At 39.5% G+C, this 21470-nt stretch overlaps 3 protein-coding genes across 3 annotated transcripts; all 3 read left to right on the plus strand.

Annotated features, from left to right (window-relative positions):
* The first annotated feature begins 1018 nt into the window (after positions 1 to 1018).
* LOC146460868 (nose resistant to fluoxetine protein 6-like) lies at positions 1019 to 21046 on the plus strand. Its single transcript, XM_085087576.1, has 15 exons — positions 1019 to 1334; positions 3318 to 3457; positions 4595 to 4694; positions 4811 to 4958; positions 5603 to 5844; positions 7418 to 7591; positions 9018 to 9111; positions 10622 to 10714; positions 10793 to 10961; positions 15224 to 15303; positions 16585 to 16707; positions 17738 to 17879; positions 18985 to 19195; positions 19533 to 19675; positions 20687 to 21046. Exons 1-15 carry the CDS (start codon positions 1106 to 1108, stop codon positions 20813 to 20815), a joined length of 2217 nt encoding a protein of 738 aa, XP_084943702.1. The 5' UTR covers positions 1019 to 1105; the 3' UTR covers positions 20816 to 21046.
* On the plus strand, positions 12341 to 12809 carry LOC146460869 (uncharacterized). Its single transcript, XM_085087672.1, has one exon. The coding sequence runs from the start codon at positions 12341 to 12343 to the stop codon at positions 12710 to 12712; it is 372 nt and encodes a 123-aa protein (XP_084943798.1). The 3' UTR covers positions 12713 to 12809.
* LOC146460870 (uncharacterized) lies at positions 12554 to 15182 on the plus strand. The gene is made up of 2 exons (XM_085087670.1): positions 12554 to 12686; positions 12816 to 15182. Exon 2 carries the CDS (start codon positions 13439 to 13441, stop codon positions 14528 to 14530), a length of 1092 nt encoding a protein of 363 aa, XP_084943796.1. The 5' UTR covers positions 12554 to 12686; positions 12816 to 13438; the 3' UTR covers positions 14531 to 15182.
* Positions 21047 to 21470: the final 424 nt, after the last annotated feature.

The following is a 21470-nucleotide window of genomic DNA, read 5'->3' on the forward strand; positions in this document are numbered from 1 at the left end:
TGCAAAAATCCCGAGATGGGGGGAGGGTTTCACTTTCTGGCCCATGGACTAGAAGGGCAATTTTCAACTTGGTCTCCCTGTGGGAAGCCCAAGTAATTATAACTGGACTTGTCGGCAAGTCTAAAAAGAAGCCGAGAGTATCAATGAGCGCGAACGCCAGAAAGAACCCATTGCGTCAGTTTTACTGTTTAAAAACTATAAAAAGATCGTGACTAAAACACCACATGAGTACCACGAGTGGCATATGACCTTGCATATGTGTAACACGGGCACATGACAGTACATACTGATACTTAATAACAGCTTTACTTTATTGAAACCTCCTCTAGTAATCGATAATAATAATAAATTAAAATCAGCGATTTTACAAAAATGTAAAGGATATATGAATAAAAGGTTTAAAAATAGTTATGACGATTAATACATAGCCGAGGTGAACCTTGCTGCCGGCTTTTTGTACTGTATGGGGGACGAGTACAGTTTACCACGGAAACATGTAGACCCTATTAGAAAACGTATGTTACGCGTTGAATTTGATGTTCTATTCTCTTCGAATGCCTCACCCAGTACACCTCAAAGCCACTCGATTGAACGTCGCCGTCTTAGGCGTTTTTCCTTGCCCATATCGAGGGCCCAAATACTGTCTCAGCAAAGCCTCGTTCCCATTCGTCCTTGGTGTGCGGCCGAAAGTCACGGCCCCAAACCCGGCTATTTGGCCTTGGTAGCTAGTGTTTTGTGGAGAAGAGGTGATATCGGACTGCGTGGGAGTCTACTGCCATACAGAGCCGGCTCTGTACAGAGTAAAATGGGAAAATGATGTAACGTATGACTCTGCATTTTTCTTCAGTATAAAAATGGAGGAAAACTGGACACGAGTTAAAAATCTCTTTCCCAAGGGGTGAGGGGAGCGTGGATGAAAATGATGCTCATAGAAAGCTCATGGAATGCTCTTCCTCCCTGTGCCTACCCTAGAGCAAAGCAGAGTACGTAGCAGAGTGTTGACAGCCCATAACTCGTGAGTTCGCTCATCCCGGGCTAGATTACACCATTTGCATTGAGCGCTGGTGTCCGCGGTGCATAAGAGAAATCTTGCAGAGAATCTGCTATGTCTACGTTAATTGTTCTATCGATTTTTCTCCTTTTTAATGCCGATTCAACGTTATCGCTACCTAAAAGCGGGATTCGCGAGTTGATCGGTTTAGATTCAAAGGTGAATCGTTTCCCTTGGCCGGGAGTCGGCAATGGTACAATTCCGAATGTTTTCCCAAACATTTCCAAAGCCTGTAAGATGGCCTTCTCTGAACTTCTGAATTCGTCTTTAGCACTAGCAGCGTGTAAGTACGATTTTGTTTATTTATGCATGTCATGATATTCCAATAGTTATAATTTTGTACATCTTCTGTAGCAATCACGAATATTATCATTGCGTAAAGCGAAGAACTTTGTAGCTGGTTGTCTCACGTATGGCCACGCTTGTATTCAGTTTTATTTTACTTTATCTCAATATCTTGAGATGTAGTTCAATTTCACGCCAGATTTTGTCATATTGTTTAGAAAGTGTAACTTTTTTCTGATTAAAGTAATAAGTGATTTACATGTAAAAAGTTCACTCTCTTCCGGCCGTGCGGAGAGTCTGATTTAGGATATGACGTCAAACGTAAATGTAGTTAAGTTCCAGTTTCACTCGATAAAAATCTGTATCCATCAATTGATTTTTACCGGTTGATAACGGAAGTCGGTGACAATCGATAAACTAATTTGGTGTGTCAAATCGATATTGTCGATTTTCCATGATTTTATCGATTTATTTTGGAAATCCAACATTGCTGCTATTTCGCATGAATAAATGGGAATTCAGGGAAAAATCAACAAATGAAGTATTTTAATTTACCGATGAGAGAAACTGAAACAAAATCCGACATTCAAAAGAAAAACTGATCTATAAATAAGAAAAATGAGAAATGTGAGAACTTTTTCACACAAACACTCTACAACCCTTTATTTTAGCAGTAACAACACTGGCTCTGTTCAACTCCATTCAGTTCCAGTAAAAAACATCATGAAAATATAACTCTACTGCTAGATTGGGAGAAAATAAATGAGAAAGTGTGAACATATCGTGAATACGGAACTTTGGTATTAGTGGTTTAAGATTTTGTAAGCTTATGTTATTTTGCCCAGCTAATGTCCCCTTCGTAAAAATATAGTCAAGGGCTGAATTGCCAGCCCCCTCCGCCCCCCTTACCGTGCTCCCCTAAGACACCCAGTCCTGACAAGGTGATGGCCTATAGTCCAATTCTGCCTGTTATTCGTGGCATTTCTGCCCAAACATAACGTAATAGGTATTATCATGCAGTTTCAAAAATTTGTCTTGTTTTCTCTAAATGAAAACAAACAAGTTGGAAACAAAAAACAGAAAAACAGGACTAGTAAAACATAGTAACTTTATAGCCATAAGAGTTGAAAACCTAGGAAGCAATAACTCGCTAAGCTGGTTTCAAATCAACAAAAGAAGCAAACAGACAAACAGTACACCGTAGAAACAAAGTTTGTCATTTTATTAAGAAATTTCCAGTATTTTTACTCCTAAAGCTGGTCGTAAATATTTCCATACAAAGTCTTCAGTATAATTATTTGCGCAAGATGATCATCACTCACAGATTGTAAAAATCAAGTTATTATAATGACAAACGAAATGAGTGTGTCATCAATAATTGATCGATACAATCGATATAAATCAAATCAAATTTACCAAATTTTATTGATTTATTGATAGATAAATCAATAGAGATTTGTATCGATTGACTACGCCAGGTTTTCAAGGGCCGTTTCAAATGAAAACAAATGGTTTCGACATTTGCTTCAACATGCGTTCAACACTTTGTTGAACCAAATGTCAGAGGTGAGTTTGAAGAGGTCGTTAAACATTGTTGAAAGCGTAAAAAATAAAATCTCGTACCCAAACCTGCTTGTTGGTCAGTGGTTGGGCACCGGGAGAGACTTTAGAGTACTGGAATTTTATTACCACAGGATTTCTGCGGTAAAACAATGCAATCTGTTATGAGGCAGCCAATCAAAAAATTTAAATTTTTTTGAATTACCCAGAGTCTCTCCTGGCGACCAACCGCTGGCCAAAGAGCCTGAGGACTCTTAGTACGAGATTGTAAAAAAAATGTTGAAAGCTGGTTGAATCAAATTTAAAATGGTTTAAACTTTCATTCAACATTCATAATATTATTACATGGGGCTCTTGAAAGACAATTTCTAGAATAAACAAGGCCAACTGATGAAATTACTTTTGTAATTAATATTTCTAGATGCTGATGCTTCAGGAAAACCAGAAAGTGGAATTTTGTCTGGAAATCTTGTTTGGCTTGGGTCCTATGCTCAGTGTCAGAATATTCCTTCTGCACATTATTGTGTTGCTCCTAGTGTCAACATACACTTCCCTGGTCAGGTAAATTATCTTATTATTGGAGTTTAACACTTACGTTGATGGGATTCAGGGTATACTTAAAATTAAGTCAACTTAAATTGGTCTATTAATTTAAATCTTAGTGTGTGAAAGGAAACTTATTTGTGATACAGGTAATGCAAGTTTCCAAATGAAGGAGGAGTACAGAGATATTGTATAATGTGTTGGAGAACGTATAAGTTAATTTAGTTTCCAGAAATTACTGATTAATTTCATACATGTACAGAACAGAATGTTTAGAAAGACATAAATTCTCTTAAATGGTACAGCATTTATGGTTAGAAATCTGATTGATGTAATAACATGTAAGGCGTCTCATTATGGTTTCTATCACTTCTCCTCCCTTATAATTTGATTGATGATTAAGTACTAGCTACCACTCTTCTTTTTAGTGGATACTACAATGATAGTATCAAACAATGCAAATGCCAAAACGTTGGTTAACCAGGTATGGTCATTTTTTTTTTTAACTTTATAGGTTACCATAGCAGCAACAGGGGCTTACTTCAGATTGATTCAGCAATGCCAGTGGGGCATGCAAACTCAAAAATGAGCTTGATGATCCCAATTTGTATTTGATTTGTTAATATCGCTTATTTTTGAGTTCTAAAATTAGGGATCTTACTAACAAGTTATATTGTTGCTACAATAACCTATAAGTCAAGACAACTACCATAATTTGCTCACCAATGATTAGGCATTTGTCTGAGGCCACCATTGTTGTGTCAACTGATGAAGATTGCTAGCAAAGATCCAGCATTTGAAGTGTATTAAGTGCTGGAACTCAATGCACCAGCCACCATCAACAAAGTGCTATTGATCAATGAAATGTAAAAGCCCTTTATAAAGTATATAAATTTAATTATCATTACCCTTGAAAAAGGAGGCCACAGAGCAAAAGTTGTAATATTATGATTATGACAAGGGCAATTAAAAAGTTGTGTGTACACTCCAGTTGGATTACTGTTTTTATACTGATGGGCAAGTGTATTGAGCAAGTGGCATGTAATTTTCTAAACAGATGACAGAGTACTGACTGAGTGTAGCAGTATTCAAGAACATCTCAGGTTGTTAGGAATTAGCCCTCACATTTTTTTTTATGTTATTTGCTGTATTCAGGCTCAACCAGTTCCCTTAGAGTGGGGTGTATGTGTACCGGCCGTCTGTTCTGAAAGGGATGTGGCATTTGCATTCACGGACATTATTCAACATTATGATCGTATGTATACCTCCTTTTTTAAAGTCTCTTGAAAGATTAATGTTGAATGTGCATCATTCTACAAATTTGCAACATAATTATATTTTCTGATTTTTAATTGCTTAATTCAAACTTAGTTTTATCACAGGAGCTACACAAGGTTATATACAACTATATACACAAGAACTTTAGTCTGCCAGACATTTTTGCTTACAAACCTGGCCAAGATTTTCCTGTTCACTGTGCTCATCGATCCAAGTGGACTACCGGCCCCATCATGACACTGTAAGTTGTTTTCAAATGTAAGACTTGATGCAATTAGCATAGCCCTTAGATCCACAGTAAGATCCTAAAAGATCCTCATGGAGATCTTCAAGGATCTTTGAAGATCTTAGTACAAAGATTTTCACCAAGCAAGTTACTTTGTTGATAACACTCGAAGGGAGTCTTGACCGGTGTATAATTTATAAACAGTTAGAGGTCAATTATACTGATTACTTGTAAATGCTGTTACAACTTGATTCTATTAATGATTATGCAGTTGAATTTTCTAGAAAGTGACATATGTCAGGTTCTGGGTCGATCTTGATGACCATCAACTACCACCACTATTTTGATATCCAGATGAAAGAGTATGTGCTAATTGAGTCAAATTAGGCCTTTCTTTCTGTTCGGTTTTAAAAGTGACTTTTGAAAGTGCACTCTTGAGTCAAGAATCCTGAAATCCAAGCAAGTATAAAATTATTATGGCAAATTTCCCATCTCCTGCCCTCCCTACATAAGCCACACACTGTTAAAAACAATGGGTTCAGCTCACCGGTATCTTTAAATATAAATTGACCAGTGTTTGTAGTTAATGTTTAATTATGATCACAATAATGTTCGTATATATAATGTTTTTGTTATTGCTGTTGTTGTTCCTGTTGTAGTGTCATCTGCATCATCATAGCAGGCTTGTGTCTTGCTGGGACGTTTATTGATCTCTGTGTGGTTCAGGGGTCATGGGTGTTTTGGGTTGTGTCAGAATCCCAACAAGAAAGACATCCTCCATCAGAAGAAAGAGACCTATTGAATGGAGAGTCTTCACCATTAATTCAGAGAAATGGTTTCAATACTAGCTCAAGTTCATCTTCTCAAGTTCAGTTCAAACAGCCCAGTCTGGAAGAGAGAGGTACAGTGTCATAACTGTACAGTCATTTGTTAAGTGAATTGTATCCCTGTACATAGTGGGTAATTAATTGTTAGGGAGAACTCCAGTGACTAAAACGAGTCAGGCAAGGTTATACCTGTCAACTATTTCTGTCAGTCAAATGTGCAAGATTCTGGATTTCTGAAGAAGTTTTGAATATATTCCGGTGATTTCTTAACAGTTGCCAGACAGAGAAGCTAAGTTACATTTTGCACTTGAAAAACTAATTCCCTGATTAATGCCTTTCTAGAACAAGTGCCACATAGAAAGGGAAGAATACTAATGAGACCGCTCCCATAAAAGTGATGCATCCGTCAGTAACAAAGTGTACCCTACTGTACTCGATCTGGATTTGCTTTTGACTTTTCGATGTGTTGGCAAGAAGGGAAATGATTCATGTTGTTGTGATAAGTTTTTGGGGAAAAATTTCTAAGTGGTCATGTCTTTAAAGTGCTACTACGACGAAATTCGCGTCTTTCTAATCTGAGCCATTTTAAAACTTAAACGAGTAGTCTGTACGTGCAGGAGAATGCTATTTACTATTTTCAAATATCTCTTTTTGTTCCCGAGATATTCAAGTTTTTAAAATATGCAAAATTATTAGCCAATTGATGACGTCATTAACTCAACCGAATTTTGATCAAATATTATGAAAAAAGATATCTCAGCCAATTTGTATCAGAAATGCTTGTTTCTTTGCAGTTATACATTGTTCCGAGTGCGCTTCATAATATGAGCTTATCAGTTTTGTTACCATGGCAACATACTGGGTTCCAGTCCTCCCTGATACTTAATGCTTTGCTGGCCACCTTTGGCGTTCTATTTTGATATTTCCCAATGGTGCCTCATCTGCATGATCCAGCAAGCGTATAAATTTGTAAGGTCGGGTTCGTGGCCTTGTTAAATGGTTTTCAAGCTGAAAGTCACTGAAATATTGAAATCAGGTTGGAGGGGACTGGAAAAAAGTGAGTTGCCATGGGAACCGAATTTTTTATAGCCGTAAGTGTATTGCCTTTAGAACTATTAGCCTGCCAGGTTTCAATGGTCTCTGCTGTAAATTGACTGAGATAGCTCTATTTATATACTTGATGTTATATTGAGTTGAGAATATGACGTCATCAGTCATCTCATTTACATATTTTATACATTTTTCAAACTTAAATATCTCCGGAACCAATGCAGATATTTAGAAAGGGTAAACAGCGTTTTTAATCTTTTGTAGAATTCTATGTGATAAACCTTAAAATTCGAGAGGTAAAAATTTGATCAAAGTAGCACATTAAATTCAAAATGCTGCTCATTCATGACATCCAGGAGGTGTTTGTGAGTGCCTACCCCAAATAAACATCACACCAGGCATAGCACCTAATGTAAAAGTTTTGGTTACATGTAAATGGCACCACTAACAGTTTCTTTCTTGGTATCAGTGGCCTAATAAATTAATACTTTTTGAACTGACTATAAAAGTTCATACCTAAATGTACATTTATTTTACTAATAATAATATTGTTCAGTGCTCTTGTTTTTTAATTCTTTTACTGAATACTTGTTACAGGTTTTCTGGTCAGATTTTTGGCCTGCTTTTCAATTGTTCGCAACACCAGTAGGATCATGGACTGCTTTGTTCCGCCTGGTGCGATCACCTCTTTGTATGGAGTGCGGGTACTCAGTATGTGGTGGGTGATTCTGGGCCACACTTATCTCTGGCTTTTGATGTACCGATTTATCAGTAAGTTTGACAGTGCAGCAGTCGTACCTGTAGTTTAGTTTTGCATGCTGATATCACTGGTATTGACACATCTGCTATACATGCATGTACGGTGGAATCCCATTAATATGGTCACTAATATAGGGTAAAATTGAATGGTTGGGCTCTTTCCAGTGATGTCATAAAATTATGACACTTCTAAACAACTGTTATTAAACATTAAGAATGCAGATCCAGTTTAATTGAAACGGAACTACCGTTTGTAGTGTTCTATAACGCTCTAATTCGTTCTCCACTTAAAAAAGGTATGAGAAAAATATTGACCAGGACTACCCCAGCCTAACTGTCTTTACCATTTCTATAGGATGTATCCCTGGCTATGCTCTTGTATGCCCTTCTCTTTATCCATTTAAGACAATTATTATCATTAACCACTGAGAATTCTTACCCCAAAACTCAAGAGACTAGGAAAGGTGATAGTAGAAGAAAGTATATTTATTGTATAATAGTCTTGGAGTTTTCTCTTTTCTACATAATTATGTCGATATCCTGCCAAGGAAGAGTACCGTCTGAAATCTGACTTGATGCCAGTCTTTCCGAAGCACCCGATGGATTTAGATTTTTGGATTTAGCTGCTGGCAGTAGAGATGGGTAGCTTGACGTCGGTTCCACCCGACGTGATCCATAATTTCAGAACGTTATGCTCTCGTAAGGGCAAGAGTGACTGCGCAACCAGATCTGAAACCATGGGGCGCGTCTCCCTATGTTTTCAAGCGGGCTTCGGTAGTGGTAGAGGTGAAAGGCCAATCCTGGATGCCCTTAATTTTTGGGTGTCGTTAATCGAAAGAGATACTGTAACCAAGAGTGAGGTCAATATTCAGTGGCCGTACAACATCCACGTACTGTTCAATACCCTTAATAGGACAGATAGTGGTGCGCTGGTTTCGTCTGTTGCCAAAAGCGTTCTGATCTCCGTCTCGCAAGTTTTACCCTAACGCTATTGAAGAGAAACCCGTCATCGTTGGGGAAGCAAAAATCTATGGGACTTTGACCCACTCTAGGTCCGGCTGCCGGTCTGTCGCCGATTAAGAAGACCGTCTTAAAGTGTGCCGTACCCCAGGCGAAAAAGAAACTGTGGTGATGTACTGTGTCGGTGGAGAGCTAAAAAACGAATGTTTGGTTTTATCAACATAGTTAATCACTCAAGTTAATTTATTTGACCACCGTAAAGACATTCGAGTGCTGACGTTTCGAAGGTTAGCCCTTCGCAAAATTCGCTCTGACGAAGAGTTAAGGCTCGAAATGTCAGCACTCGATCTCCTTGTGGTGGTCAAAGTACCTTGTTAACTCTTTTGATAAAACCAAGCGCTTGTATAACTGTAGTCCAGTGGCTAAGCTAGTAACAGTTCTTGACCTGATTGGTGTTTTTAATATTTTTGTTTCACAGGTGACTTTGCTATAGTCATTAAGATTGCCCACAGGTTTTCTTTTGAGGCTGTGAACAGTGCCTTCTTCTCCGTGGATAGCTTCTTCTTCTTAAGGTACTGCATCCAATATGTTTATCATTCAGTCTTTGTAACTACAGCTGTATTTACACCAAAAGTCAGCATGGTTATTTCTATCAGAGGTCTCCTAATATTTCTTTTAGTACAACATAAGATTCATTCATCAGGTTTAAAATTATACCATCACTTTTATTTCATTTGCCAGACATTGATATTCCAATCCTAGCAGTATGCGGGATGGTAGTCCTATGAACCTAGTTTAATGGCCTTAGCTCCCACGAGTCTCCTGTAGCTCAGTGGTAGAGCATCTGAACTAGTAATCGGAAGGTCTTAGGTTCAACATCCTGATAGGAGCACTCGGAATTTCGTTTTGTCGAGTGTCAGTGTCAGTGTCGGTGTCAGTGACCGAGTAGTACATCATTTTCAGCATGTAGACCAGTTGTAAAATAATTGTCTCAAAAACTAGTTGATACGGTAGTTATACGCTGTATTCCTAACTACTTTCCTTTAGCTGCGCTCGGTTCATTATCACCAAGCAGTAATTGACAGGCCGACTTGGGACATAACCAACTTACAGTGCTGTTCAGATCGGTTTTTTTTTTGTTGTTGTTTATGCTCTTATTGTCTGGACGTTTTATACGTGGCCTTCGATTCCTTCAGGAAACGTTTCCCCGATGTTTTATCCGCTGCTTTGCGCTTCGTTTTGTGATATGAGATATCTTAAGAGGCGCACTTTGATGTATTTTTGTCACAACTACCCAAATAACTCAAATATTTGACTTATAACGTCTTCTCCTGTACAACCTTTGGAGGGGGGAGATATGAAATGAATTCTCTGAGCAAGAAAGCAACCATAAAGAGGTTTTCGCCATCTTACCAAGATACATACGAAGAATTTGCCCCAAGCACTTCAATTACTGTTCGTTGAGCTGCCGTAATATTGCCATTTTTGCATTTTTCATCTGGAAGAATATTTTAGTTGCGGGACATATTTTAACATAAATGTACATATTTGGTAAGAAAAACGGAGTTAGACAGAGTACCAGGTATAAGCGCTGTGTTCATTATAGCGTCGGTGTTTTGTTTTCTTTTTCCATGTATGCCTCCAATTGTTCTATAGTTGTGTATACCACTGATGGCTACTATTCTGATTACTGAAGCTCAAATCTGTAAGCAAGTTGGTGAACGTTTCCCCCTTTTGCTCAATCTCGTTTTACAATTGATATTACAAATATGAGCTGACTAAAACGAGACCTAGTTGACAACGAGTTACCCGAAGCTAAATATTGGGTTAGCCTTTCTAGATAACTGCGTTTTTTTTTTGCCGTTTCTTGAAGTGGATAAATAAATATCAATACTGGCAAACAAACTGTGTGATTTCAAAATGGGTGTAATAAAGTGGTAATTGAACTTCGTGTCGTGTAATTTTGGTCTGAAATCATACTCGTGATTTCAATGCGCGCTCGTTCGATTTTGAAATCACGCGTATGACTTCAGACCAAATGGCACTCCACTCAGTTCAATCACCATTATTTATTTTTCGCAGTGGTTTACTTGTGGCTTACCTCGGCTTCCGTCGCATGGAAAAGAATGATGGCAAACTACCTTTGGCCCAGTTCTACTTTCATCGATTTTGGAGGTACTTTAAGTGCTGTAAACTTGCATTAATAGCTATTTATAAAATGCCCTTTAATGATAAATGCTTTCTGCTTTGCAGGTTGACCCCAAGTTACATGTTCGTCATCTTGTTTTACTCCAATTTGTTCGCATTTCTTGGTGATGGGCCTCTTTGGTTTGGCAACCAGTTGCGCACCCCTTGCGATCAGTATTGGTGGACAAATCTGCTATATATTAATAATTTTCACCCTAATCAGTTGATCAAGGAGGTGAGGACAACATTTGCTTTGAGGCGCTCACTGGATTATAGACATAGTTACCTCCCATTATCATGGACCTGGTTTCCATCACTTTCCTGTATTTATATCTTGACGGATCAATACTACCACTCTTTAGACCGGTTTCCAATTGAGTGTCGTAAAACCAATGCCAAAGTAGTTACTTTGGCCAATCGCAACAGGTGTAAACAACACAAGGAGCCAATCAGAATTCGAAGCAAATACATGAAACTTGCGCCAAGCGCGGGAAAATGCGTGCGGCGAAAACACGATTGGTTTTGGTTTGGATTCCCATTGGTTGAGAAAGTGACGCGAGTTTTGTTAACCAATCGCAGAGCGTAGCTTAGGTGATACAACAATGATATGATCAATATCAAAGATATCAAAGATAGGCCTTTACATTGGTGAACAAGTTATGGTCATTTTCTCGACATAACAGGTAACCCTAGCAACAGTATATAACCTGTTAAAACCACCCCCTGATTTTAACGTTTGTTGAATATAACTCAGAAAAGCGCTCGGTGACCCCCATTTCCTATTATGGAACTGTAGTCCAAATGTTCAGATACAACTTTCTGCAACGTTTAAAAATAAGTTCTCTGAAAGTGGTGCATAGCCACCTTGATTGTCAAAAATTTGTGGTGGCTTGTTGTTGGCCATTATTGTTGTGTCAACCGATAAAGATTGGTTGTATTGATCCCTCGAAGTGTAAGTGCTGGGAAGTGAAGGAAACCGGTGCCAGCCACCTTAAGTAACTTGAATTCAAAGGAACAAATTCCGTAGGAAAGGAAGTTAACGTGAAAGGAAAGGCAAGATTTCCAAATGAAGGAAATAAACACGAATGTGTGCCGTTACATTTTGTCAAGAAAGATACGCTGTAAAGGCCTAATTTCTTAAATGGAATGGCCAATAATGGCAGTAAAACAGTCAAATAACCAAATACAGTACACAGGGGGCCCTCTGGTTGAAATTTCGAAAATTTGAAAAATTTTTGAGAATTTTTTCTTTTAGAGTAATATCTACTAAATCTATTTAGATTTGGAATATGCTTTTGATTTTTACATAAATTCTCTTGCGGAGTAAAAAACGCAGTTGTTTTGAAGTTTGTTTTCCGTTGCCATGGTAACCTATTGTAAACAATAGCTTTTTCCCCAATCTTCTAGTCTTAAAATGTAAAAGCAACACTCAATCCCATAGTCCTGAGGTCCCCTACATCCTGTAGTTCATTCCAGATTCCTGGATGTCATTTTGGAGGCCTGGATGCAAAGCACTAGCAATCTCAAACAAGGTCGCCATTTTCCGCTCGCGTGTGTCAGTTTACAGTTTATATACAGTATTTTAATTTTATGTCGTTCAAAACAAGGTAAATTATGCCGAAGCTAGGGAAAAAACAGTCTGTTTTGAAGAAAGGTAAACCAAAGAGGCGAAAAGGATTTAAAGGTGTTCAAAAACAAGCAAAAACAGCGAGAAACGCTACGAGAGAGCGAAATGTGAACATCACGTTTGTTGGTGAAGATGATGTGGTGAGCGAAATGATTCCACCACCAACAGTGCCGGCTTCTTCTCTAAAACTTGGCGCTTGTGTAGCTGATGCCTCTTCCTCGGATGAAAGTATACTGGAGGACTTAGAAACTGCTCAAGGATATCGCCTGGTATCGATGGAAAGTTTAAGAAAATTTGTGAAGAGAATTCACACTCATACACCATGTGCCTCAGGTGAGCTTGTAGAAATTTCTACATAATGTTATAGTTAGGAAGCAAAACGTGAAAATGAATTTGTAATCCACTAATTATGAAGGTTTAAACAAGAAAATGATAAATTATCTCCTTTAATTTACCTTGTAGGTGAAATTGAAGTATTAGATAGCACAGTGAACAGAATGGGGATGAGCAACTCAATCTTTGTCTAGTGTGACTGTGGCATGACAGAGTTCCTCGGCACTGGTGATCATCCCTCCAACGACACCATCCCAAGGACAATTCAAGGCAAAGATTTGAATAGGCGGATAGTTTATGGTGCTTTTGAGATGGGAGTTGGAAAAGAAGGTATTTCTAAACTGTGTGAAATGCTCAACATGCCATTCAGTATGTCACTTTCAACCTGGTATGACCATGAAGAGGCACTAAGCAAGGCTCAAGAGGAGGTAGTACAGGAACAATTAGCGCTAAACAAAGCTGAGGCAAGAAAGTAGGCAATAGAAGAAGAAGGCATCACTGATGCTGATGACCAAACAGTAATTAGTATTCCAGTAAGTTTTGATGGCTCATGGTCAAAACGAGGTTACACTGCCAATCATTGTGTTGGATTTGTTATTTCGGCTGCAACTGGCAAGGTACTTGACCTGGAAGTTATTTCCAAAACCTGTGGCTTGTGTGTACAAAAGAAAGCAAGTTTGACTGAAGAGCAATTTGAAGATTGGTTCCAGACCCATCAGTGTAAAGGCTCTTACAAAGGATCCAGCCCAAGTATGGAGATGGAATGTGCGAAAAGGCTGTGGGGAAGAAGTGAGTGTGATTTCATCAGATACACATGGATGATTTCAGATGGAGACTCAAAGGCCTATAATGCAGTTTGGAGCATTTATGGTGCCTGTGACACTTGCCACCATTATGAAAACCTCCAAAGTACTGACAAAGAATATGTCAACTGGAAAAGTTCAGAGAATTTCAAGAAGTGGGAAGAGGATCATCTGGCTGGAACTGCAGGTTGTGACAGGGTCATGAAACTTGACTGTATTGGCCATGTCCAAAAGAGGCTTGGAAAAGCTCTGTATGAGTTTCAAAAATCCTCAGTCAAATTAGATGATGGAAAGCCAATGAAGGGGAGGAATGGAAGACTGACGAAGGCTGCCATAGAAAAACTGAAAAAGTATTATGGCAAGGCAATTCGCAACAATGTAAAGAAAGACATCACAACTACTGAAGAGAGGGACCAGGCTGTGCAACTTATGAAGACTGCAATTCTTGCAGGATTGTTTCACTGCCTAAAACTGCCAGATAAAGAAAGACACAAGTATTGTCCATCAAATTCATGGTGTAAATACAAGAAAGGGCTACCTTGCCCCGACAAGCCATACCATCTTGACAGCGTGTTCAAGGAACATCTCATCAAGATTTATGACCGGCTTACAGATTCTGCTCTGCTTGCCAGATGTTTGCCTGGATATACCCAGAATGCTAATGAGTCCATCAACTCACTGGTCTGGAACAAATGTCCAAAACACAAGTGGCATGGGAATAGGAGAGTGCAGTTGGCTGCTTCTTCAGCTGCCTTACATTTCAGTGGTGGTGCCTCCGCAAAGCATGCTATCATGGGCAAGGTTGGGCTAAGTGTGGGTGAGAGTGCCAAGAAAGAAGCAAGGAGAAGGGATTCAGAGAGAGTTAAGCAGGCAGAGAAGAGAGTGCAAGATTTGCACAAGAAATACAGAGTTGCTCGGAGACAAGCCAAACAGCGTGATGAAGACCTAAGGATCCATCGCGAGGATGTTACGTATGCAGCTGGGGCTTTCAATGAACTTGGACCCTGCAATGAACCCAAAAGGAAGAAAAAGGCAAAGTAGAACAAGACAAGACTTTGAACATATCCATTTGAACACATTTTTGCCAACATATTGTGTTATGTTGTGGAAAACTAACTTGAAGTCATGTTTCTAGGCATTAATTACTTTAAATTGCATTTTCTGAAAATATGCATTTTTCGTGCATTTTTGGCTGCCCCCTTAAATTTTTCAAGTTGTATTTGTGCAGACATCACCAAATTTGGCACAAATATTTTTGACATGACATACTATAAACCTATTGAGCCAAATTCCATTTCACTAAAAATAACTGGAGATTTGACAAGTTGATTTTTATTTCAAGTGCTTTGGTTGCCATGGTGACACAAATAGTCGAAACCCGATTTCGCTCAATAGGTTTGTAGTGTTTCTTAATTAGATCAATGAGGCTTAAAACCAGCTCAATTAGATGTATTTTGTTCTTTTTATTTGAGGAGGCAGAAGACAGCTTGAAAATTGATATAATCTTTGTTGTTGTTAATAATTAACTAAGAATACACAAATATGGTCAAGTTCACTCACAAGTTGGTACATAGAGTCAAACACTTGCTTCATACCAAATTTCAGCAGTCTACCACAAATGGGGGGGATGCTATGACTATTTTAGTAATGACCTATTTTATTGATGGTTTTCAACCAGAGGGCCCCCTTAAATAACGTTTCCTCAAATTGTCATAATTTGGTATCCTTTTTCAGTGCCTTGGGTGGTCCTGGTATCTTGCTAATGACATGCAGTTTTATGTTATCAGCCCTCTACTGCTTTTCGCCATTTACAGGTAAGACGTCTCAAATTATAGTTGCCTTTAAATTGCTTCCTTTGATCTTTGGTGGTAAAACTTGAACGAGACAGATCTTTAGAACCGTTTTCAATTGAGTGTCGTAAAACCCAATCCAAAGTAATTACTTTGGCGAATCGCAACAGATGTAAACGACACAACCAGCCAATCGGAATTCGAAGCAAATGTGTGAAACTGGCGCCAAGTGCGGGAAAACGCGGGAAACAGTAAAAGTTCAATGCAGTTGCTGGGAACCACAATCCCTCAACTATCCTCTGACGAAAATACGAGATTAGTCCGTGAAATCATAGTCCTTAATTTTCCCGTAACTAACAAAGCCCTGAGGGCAGAACTCTTACGTACTTGGGCGCAGGGGCGAGCAAGTGGCAGGAGTAGGGGAACGAAGGGGATGTGGGCAGGGGAGAGCATTGTTACTCTAGTTATAATGCTCCTCAGTTCCTCAGTTGCTACATGCTACTGCAACCTCTCGGGAGGGGTTATCACCCGCAGGGAGGTTGGGGGTGGTGTATTAGGCGCCACTGAAGTGGGGTGCCTTTATCACCTCACAGGGTAGTGACTCAACAATTGGAAAAACTCCTAACTGTGAAGTCAAACTCTGATTTAAAGGGTGTCCGTGTCGATCAGTGTCATACAAGTATAACAAAGTTTAGCAAAACCTAGCAGACGTTATGGGTCAAATTGCAAGAAAAAGATACGCGTGATTAGTCCTGATGTTAGTAGCATATTCTTTTAGGTATACGAAAGGGTTACAATTTTGGTTTCATGTATTTGAAAGGTGTATCATTTCGGTAAAAGTATGGACATGTACAAATGAAGTGGAAGGGTGAGGTGTTGAAACCTTCAGGTGAAGCCTTACCGTATGACAGTTTATCCACTACTGCCCTCCCGCCGGACTGCTGGTGGTGACATCCCCTTAATATCTCTAATTGTATACGAGCTAAATACATACCTCTTACTAACCGAGTTCGAGGTTCGTTCTTGTAAGTTACGGACCGAGTTTTTTGCTCGCTAATTCGCGCTTGGGCAATATATCAACGGGAAAAAAGCGAGGATGTGTAACTTACTGTACGGACCGAGGAAGCGAGGTTAGTAAGATATTTAATGTATCTTTGAGGTTAATCGGACGCGCGGGAAAGGAACAACTTTTTAAAGCAAGGCTCACAGTGAAATACGGCCCCCAAAATTGACCAATCGCACTTCGCTTACTGACTGAGAGATATAATAAAAGTGTTTATTGGTTTGATTTGTATTAATCATCAGATTCAAGTGGAAAGGACTCGCTATAGGTGTCGGCGGCCTTCTTCAAATTTCACTTGTTGTCACTGGCGTAATAATTGGTGTTTACAACACAGATGTACTTGAAGCTGAAGCAATTGAAACCGGGTGAGTTCACTTATTCCTTTGTACTTAAGTCGACCCGTCGCAAGCTGGAGTTTAATACGGCCTGAAGCGAAGGTCGTTCCTTTATGAATCAAGGTCAGTTTACAAGGACATGCTAATTTTATTTCTTAAAGCGGCCTTCACGCAGTAGGGTGACCGCCGTTTCAAGAAATTGCTTTTTTTTTTTTAATCGTCACGGTCTCTCACCCCAGACGTCCGGTTGTCGCTCGATCAATTACTGCTGTAGTTTGAGTCTCGGCCATGGCGGAGAGAAATTTCCTTTTTTCTGAGGAATAAAAGGTAATAGTTTACTATGCGATAACATGTACGTGAGATTGATGTATAGACTTTGCACGTTTTTATTTTGGTGAGAAGGGAGCCGTGTTGATAGGCTCTAGGTTGTTATCGAAGTTGCCAGGGATTTCACACAAAATAGAAGGGGGAAATACGATGGAGAAACGTTTGAGGGTGTTTAGAGCTCGTTCGCCTGTTTTTTATTTGGGGTGCTACGAAGAAAAATCACCAATCAAATGCAACGTAGTACGCTATCAAGTCCTGGACCCTCCTCCACTAGAAATCACGTGTTCTGGAAGAAGTAATCGCTGACAGCGTTGTTTTAATACTAGCTTAGTGGGTTTACGTGGAAGGAAGAGGATGGCAAATTGTGCTTGTGTGACCAGCGTGACACCTAAGTCTACACGATTTCTGACCTGTAACTGCCCAATTTTCGTTATTTTCATGTCGTAAACGATGACAGAACGACACTTTAAGGCGCAGATCGTGTCAAAATGTGCTCATAGTCAAGTGTCACGTTGGCCACACAAGTGTAGTTTGCCGCCCTCTTTCCTCAGTCGTCCTTATGCGCAAGTTCACGAATTGTAAAGAAAACTTCTGTCGAGTCATTTAGACGGTCAGCTATAATTAGCGGGCATGGCTTCCATCTTGCTGTCATTGCTAATTGCCATTTCGCCCGAAGCGAACGCTTCATAGAGTTGTGAGTTAATTAACTGACAGTTTAGAAATCTCGTCTCAGGTTTAAACAAGATCCTAACCGAGGCAGCTATACCGACCTGGTGTATATCAAGCCGTATTGCCGCATCGCTCCGTATCTCGTGGGTATAGCTCTTGGTTATGTGATCCACGTTGAAAACACTGCACCTGGCAAAAGCCTATTGGTGAGTAGATGTGAAAAAACGGTTTTGAGAAACGGATTTATTCTTGTTTTCATTTTTATTTGAAATTGGGCCCGGGATAAAAGTTTTCCATCCACAAATGAATCGTGGATAGAAAACAAATGAATCCACGGCGGACGAATGCGTTCAGCTTGTTCTTCGTAGTCTGGTCACAAACCTTCTGCTCTGTATTCTCATAACATCGGCATGATTATGGACGGTGCCTCCTTATACAGAACAATTTTTTGGACAGTTTATGACTATGCGGGAAAAAGTAGATCTTAGTATGGGTTACTTGAATCCAGTTAGAAAATTGGGGGTAGCGGGGCGTTTTTTAAGGGATAATCAAACAACAGTTATTCTAAAAAGCGGAAACTTTATTATCTCTGAAAAAATGCCTGGTTACCCTCAATTTTCTTTTTGGATATCAAGAGCATTTGCTAAGTTCAGCTTTCTCTGCATAGTTTTAAACGGGGCAAAATATCTCTGAATTAGTAGGCATCACCCATAGTAAATCCGGGTATCTCGAGGTGCGCATAACGTATGCGCAGTGACAAAAGAAGGCACCGTCCTTACATGTAAGAGGGCTAAGAGTGGGAACTAAGGTAGTTTTTTTTTTTTTTGCCCTCTGCCCTCGTGTCTCACTCGCTGCGCTGTAAAAAAGTAATAGCGACAATAGATGAGTGAACGAATAAATGAACGAAAAGTAATGCTGTGGACAGCCCAACTTTTCTTTTTCTATATATAAACGCGTAAAAACGCTGCTTTATAGTGACTTGCAGCTACTTGCTATGAAGTTGTCCAGCCATCGTTATATGAAACCTCCGTTTCGGTCATTTTTTGCTGTACCGGTTCGTTTTTACGTTGCGTGTAGAGCAAGATAAAACTGCATCAAATCTACACCACCTAACATTCTGTTTGACATTACTGATCCAGCATGCAATTTGCTGTCGTATGTCTCTCCTAGTAAATACCACGAAGCCACCACCGGTCACCCAGTAGATCAGCATGGCTGCGATTTCCTTCGGGGGGCGCAGAATTTTTCTTAGTGCTCATACGAAACCGAATTAGATTGCCTACTAACATTTAAGTTTTGCATTTTTCCCAGAGAAGAATACCAAGACAGATCGTTTGTGTGGTGGGCTGGTTTGTAGCCACTGGTCTGGCTGTCACTATCGTGTATGGTATTTACACAGTCACTAAAGAAGGCGGCAGACCGTTTAACAAGGCCGAGAACATCATGTACGGCACCTTCTCTCGCTTTGTTTGGGGTCTGGCGCTTGCTTGGGTCATCTATGCTTGCAACAAAGGATATGGAAGTGAGTGAATACATTTTTGTTTATTGGTTTTTGAATGGAATGGCGAAAAAATAAAATCACATTTGCTGTGGGAATAATGTGATGGAATATTTTATGCCTGGTGAATAAATGAGAATGATGCATTAATCAGTAAATGGCACAGGCATACTCCGGGAAAAAAAATCCGAGTGCTTCTTTCAGGACTCGAACCTAAGACCTTCCGATTACTATTTTTTTCCGAGTATGCCTGTGTTATTTACTGATTAATACATCATTCTCCCATTTGCTATGTTTTTGCTTCACTTTGCTTTGTATCAGTATAAGAACTTAATATGCATCTTTGATGTTTGTGTTATAGGTCTGGTGAACAAGTTTCTATCTGCGTCTTACTGGATTCCTCTAAGCCGTTTGACGTACAGTGCTTATCTAGTACACCCGCTGGTTCTTTCCGTTTTCTTTGGATCCTTCCACCACACCGTAGAGTATACCGACAATCTTTTTGTAAGTTCATTTACGTCTGTTAATAGTAAAATATGGAGGCGGATAGTGGTAGACATTTACTACCAAACCAAACGATAACCAGGCCCTATTAGTCACTTTATTTTTGACAAATTGGCAGGAAAATTTGCGCGGGAAATCCAGAACAATGCTGGGAGGTGAACAACAAAATACTGTCCGGAGTTTGAGCAGCCAGTCAGAGCTCGCGAAAAACAGAGTCCACTGATTTATTGTTTACTGACGAGTAATCATAGTTGATGTCGTCTTACAGTCGCACATTACCTGGCTCAAGTCTTGTTTAGAGCTGTGGCTTAGACATTTTTTGTCGTTGTGATTAGTTCTTTCACCGCTTTAATGCTGGTGCTTCCGTTTTCACTACAGAGTAAAGGCTTTTATCCTTGCGTTAATTAATATGCCAAAGGAGTGGATAATGTTTTACACTCGCGCTAATTGGTATCTCAACACTCTGGATATTATTTGCTGTTGATCACGGCGTTGCCTACATTTCGCGCGCTAGCTTTTCTCCATTTTTTTTTCGAAATAAAGTGACTAATTGGAGCTGGGTAACTATTCACGTCAATGTCGGCGAATCGTTGTGGACATCCACCTATACGCAATTCCACTTCGATTAACGGTTAATTAAACAACTAAGAACGACGTACTTATCAGTACGTTTCTATCTCTTTGGTTGCTCTTAACCAGGTGAGGTATCTCTTACATCTTAGACTTTGTAGATGTTGTCACAATCGGCGTATGAAAGGTGATTCTTCATGCAGGCATTTTTTTTTTTTTTTATTGAGCTTTGCCTTGAAAGAGATACACAGAAGATATTCAGACAGGGGAGCCACTTCAGCAAGAGCCAATTACAGGGGTCCCCTTACATTTAAAATAATACATAACTCGAATGGTGTCAAATGGTGTATGGACCCGTCCGACGGAAAAGGCTTTTTAGTAAATCGATTATCCAGTGAATGTCGAATACTTATTACTATTCTCGTCTCTTATTATTTGTAGTGTTTCTACTTCGTGTCGGCGGTGGCGATGTCCTATGCAGCTGCGTTTGTGCTGGCAGTCTGCGTGGAGTTTCCTATGATGCAGCTAGAAAATGTGTTGTTCTTCAGAAAGAAGAGGTCGGGGATTTAACAGTGTTATGACTATTGACTCTTTTATGCGTTACATTGACCAACCGTAGGGCTGTTTCATACGCATACATAAAAAGCTACCGTAGAGCAAGCTTAATCGCTTGGCTAAGTATAACTACCATTGTTTTAACCATTTAACTTTTAATATCAAAAAACAAATTCTCCTTTCTTGTCCCCATACTTTTCTTGTAAATGTACTGGGTAGAAGTGATTAAAATATCATAAAATTCAACTTGGGTGATCATATCCCTAATTCTCATGACCGTAGAGGATGAATAAGCATTGATATTACAAGGAGAAATTTGATACTGATCACTATAAGGGTAAGGTTTGTTATAATACTCGCACCAACCCCTTCCCTGCATCGTGCCATCCTTGGCGTAGAAAGGATCGATTTTGTTTTGTTGTTCTTTTAACCAAATGAAGGCACATATTTGAAATGAACCAAGTGGTACTACAGTCAAACCTCCCGTACGCGACCACCCAAAATGTCCAGCCTAGGTGGCCACTTACGGGAGGTGGTCGCTTACGAGATCACAGATCACAGATCACATGGGGACTAAATTTCAGTCATTATTAATTACCATATCAATATTAGCCTCTTACGGATCATATGAGCTGTCCGCATATTTAACTGCTAGTTTAAGCCTAAAAAT

The sequence above is a fragment of the Pavona decussata genome, unplaced genomic scaffold (assembly GCF_977016875.1).
Source record: "Pavona decussata unplaced genomic scaffold, jaPavDecu1.1 SCAFFOLD_207, whole genome shotgun sequence".
Lineage (NCBI taxonomy): Eukaryota > Metazoa > Cnidaria > Anthozoa > Scleractinia > Agariciidae > Pavona > Pavona decussata.

Bases quoted from the DNA above. Each gene is read 5' to 3' on its own strand.
- LOC146460870 (XM_085087670.1), top strand. From the start codon at position 13,439: ATGGAGATGGAATGTGCGAAAAGGCTGTGGGGAAGAAGTGAGTGTGAT.
- LOC146460869 (XM_085087672.1), top strand. From the start codon at position 12,341: ATGCCGAAGCTAGGGAAAAAACAGTCTGTTTTGAAGAAAGGTAAACCA.
- LOC146460868 (XM_085087576.1), top strand. From the start codon at position 1,106: ATGTCTACGTTAATTGTTCTATCGATTTTTCTCCTTTTTAATGCCGAT. The intron at 7,592-9,017 runs GTAAGTTTGACA...TTTGTTTCACAG, and splicing joins TTTGATGTACCGATTTATCA to GTGACTTTGCTATAGTCATT. The intron at 17,880-18,984 runs GTGAGTAGATGT...CATTTTTCCCAG, and splicing joins CACCTGGCAAAAGCCTATTG to AGAAGAATACCAAGACAGAT.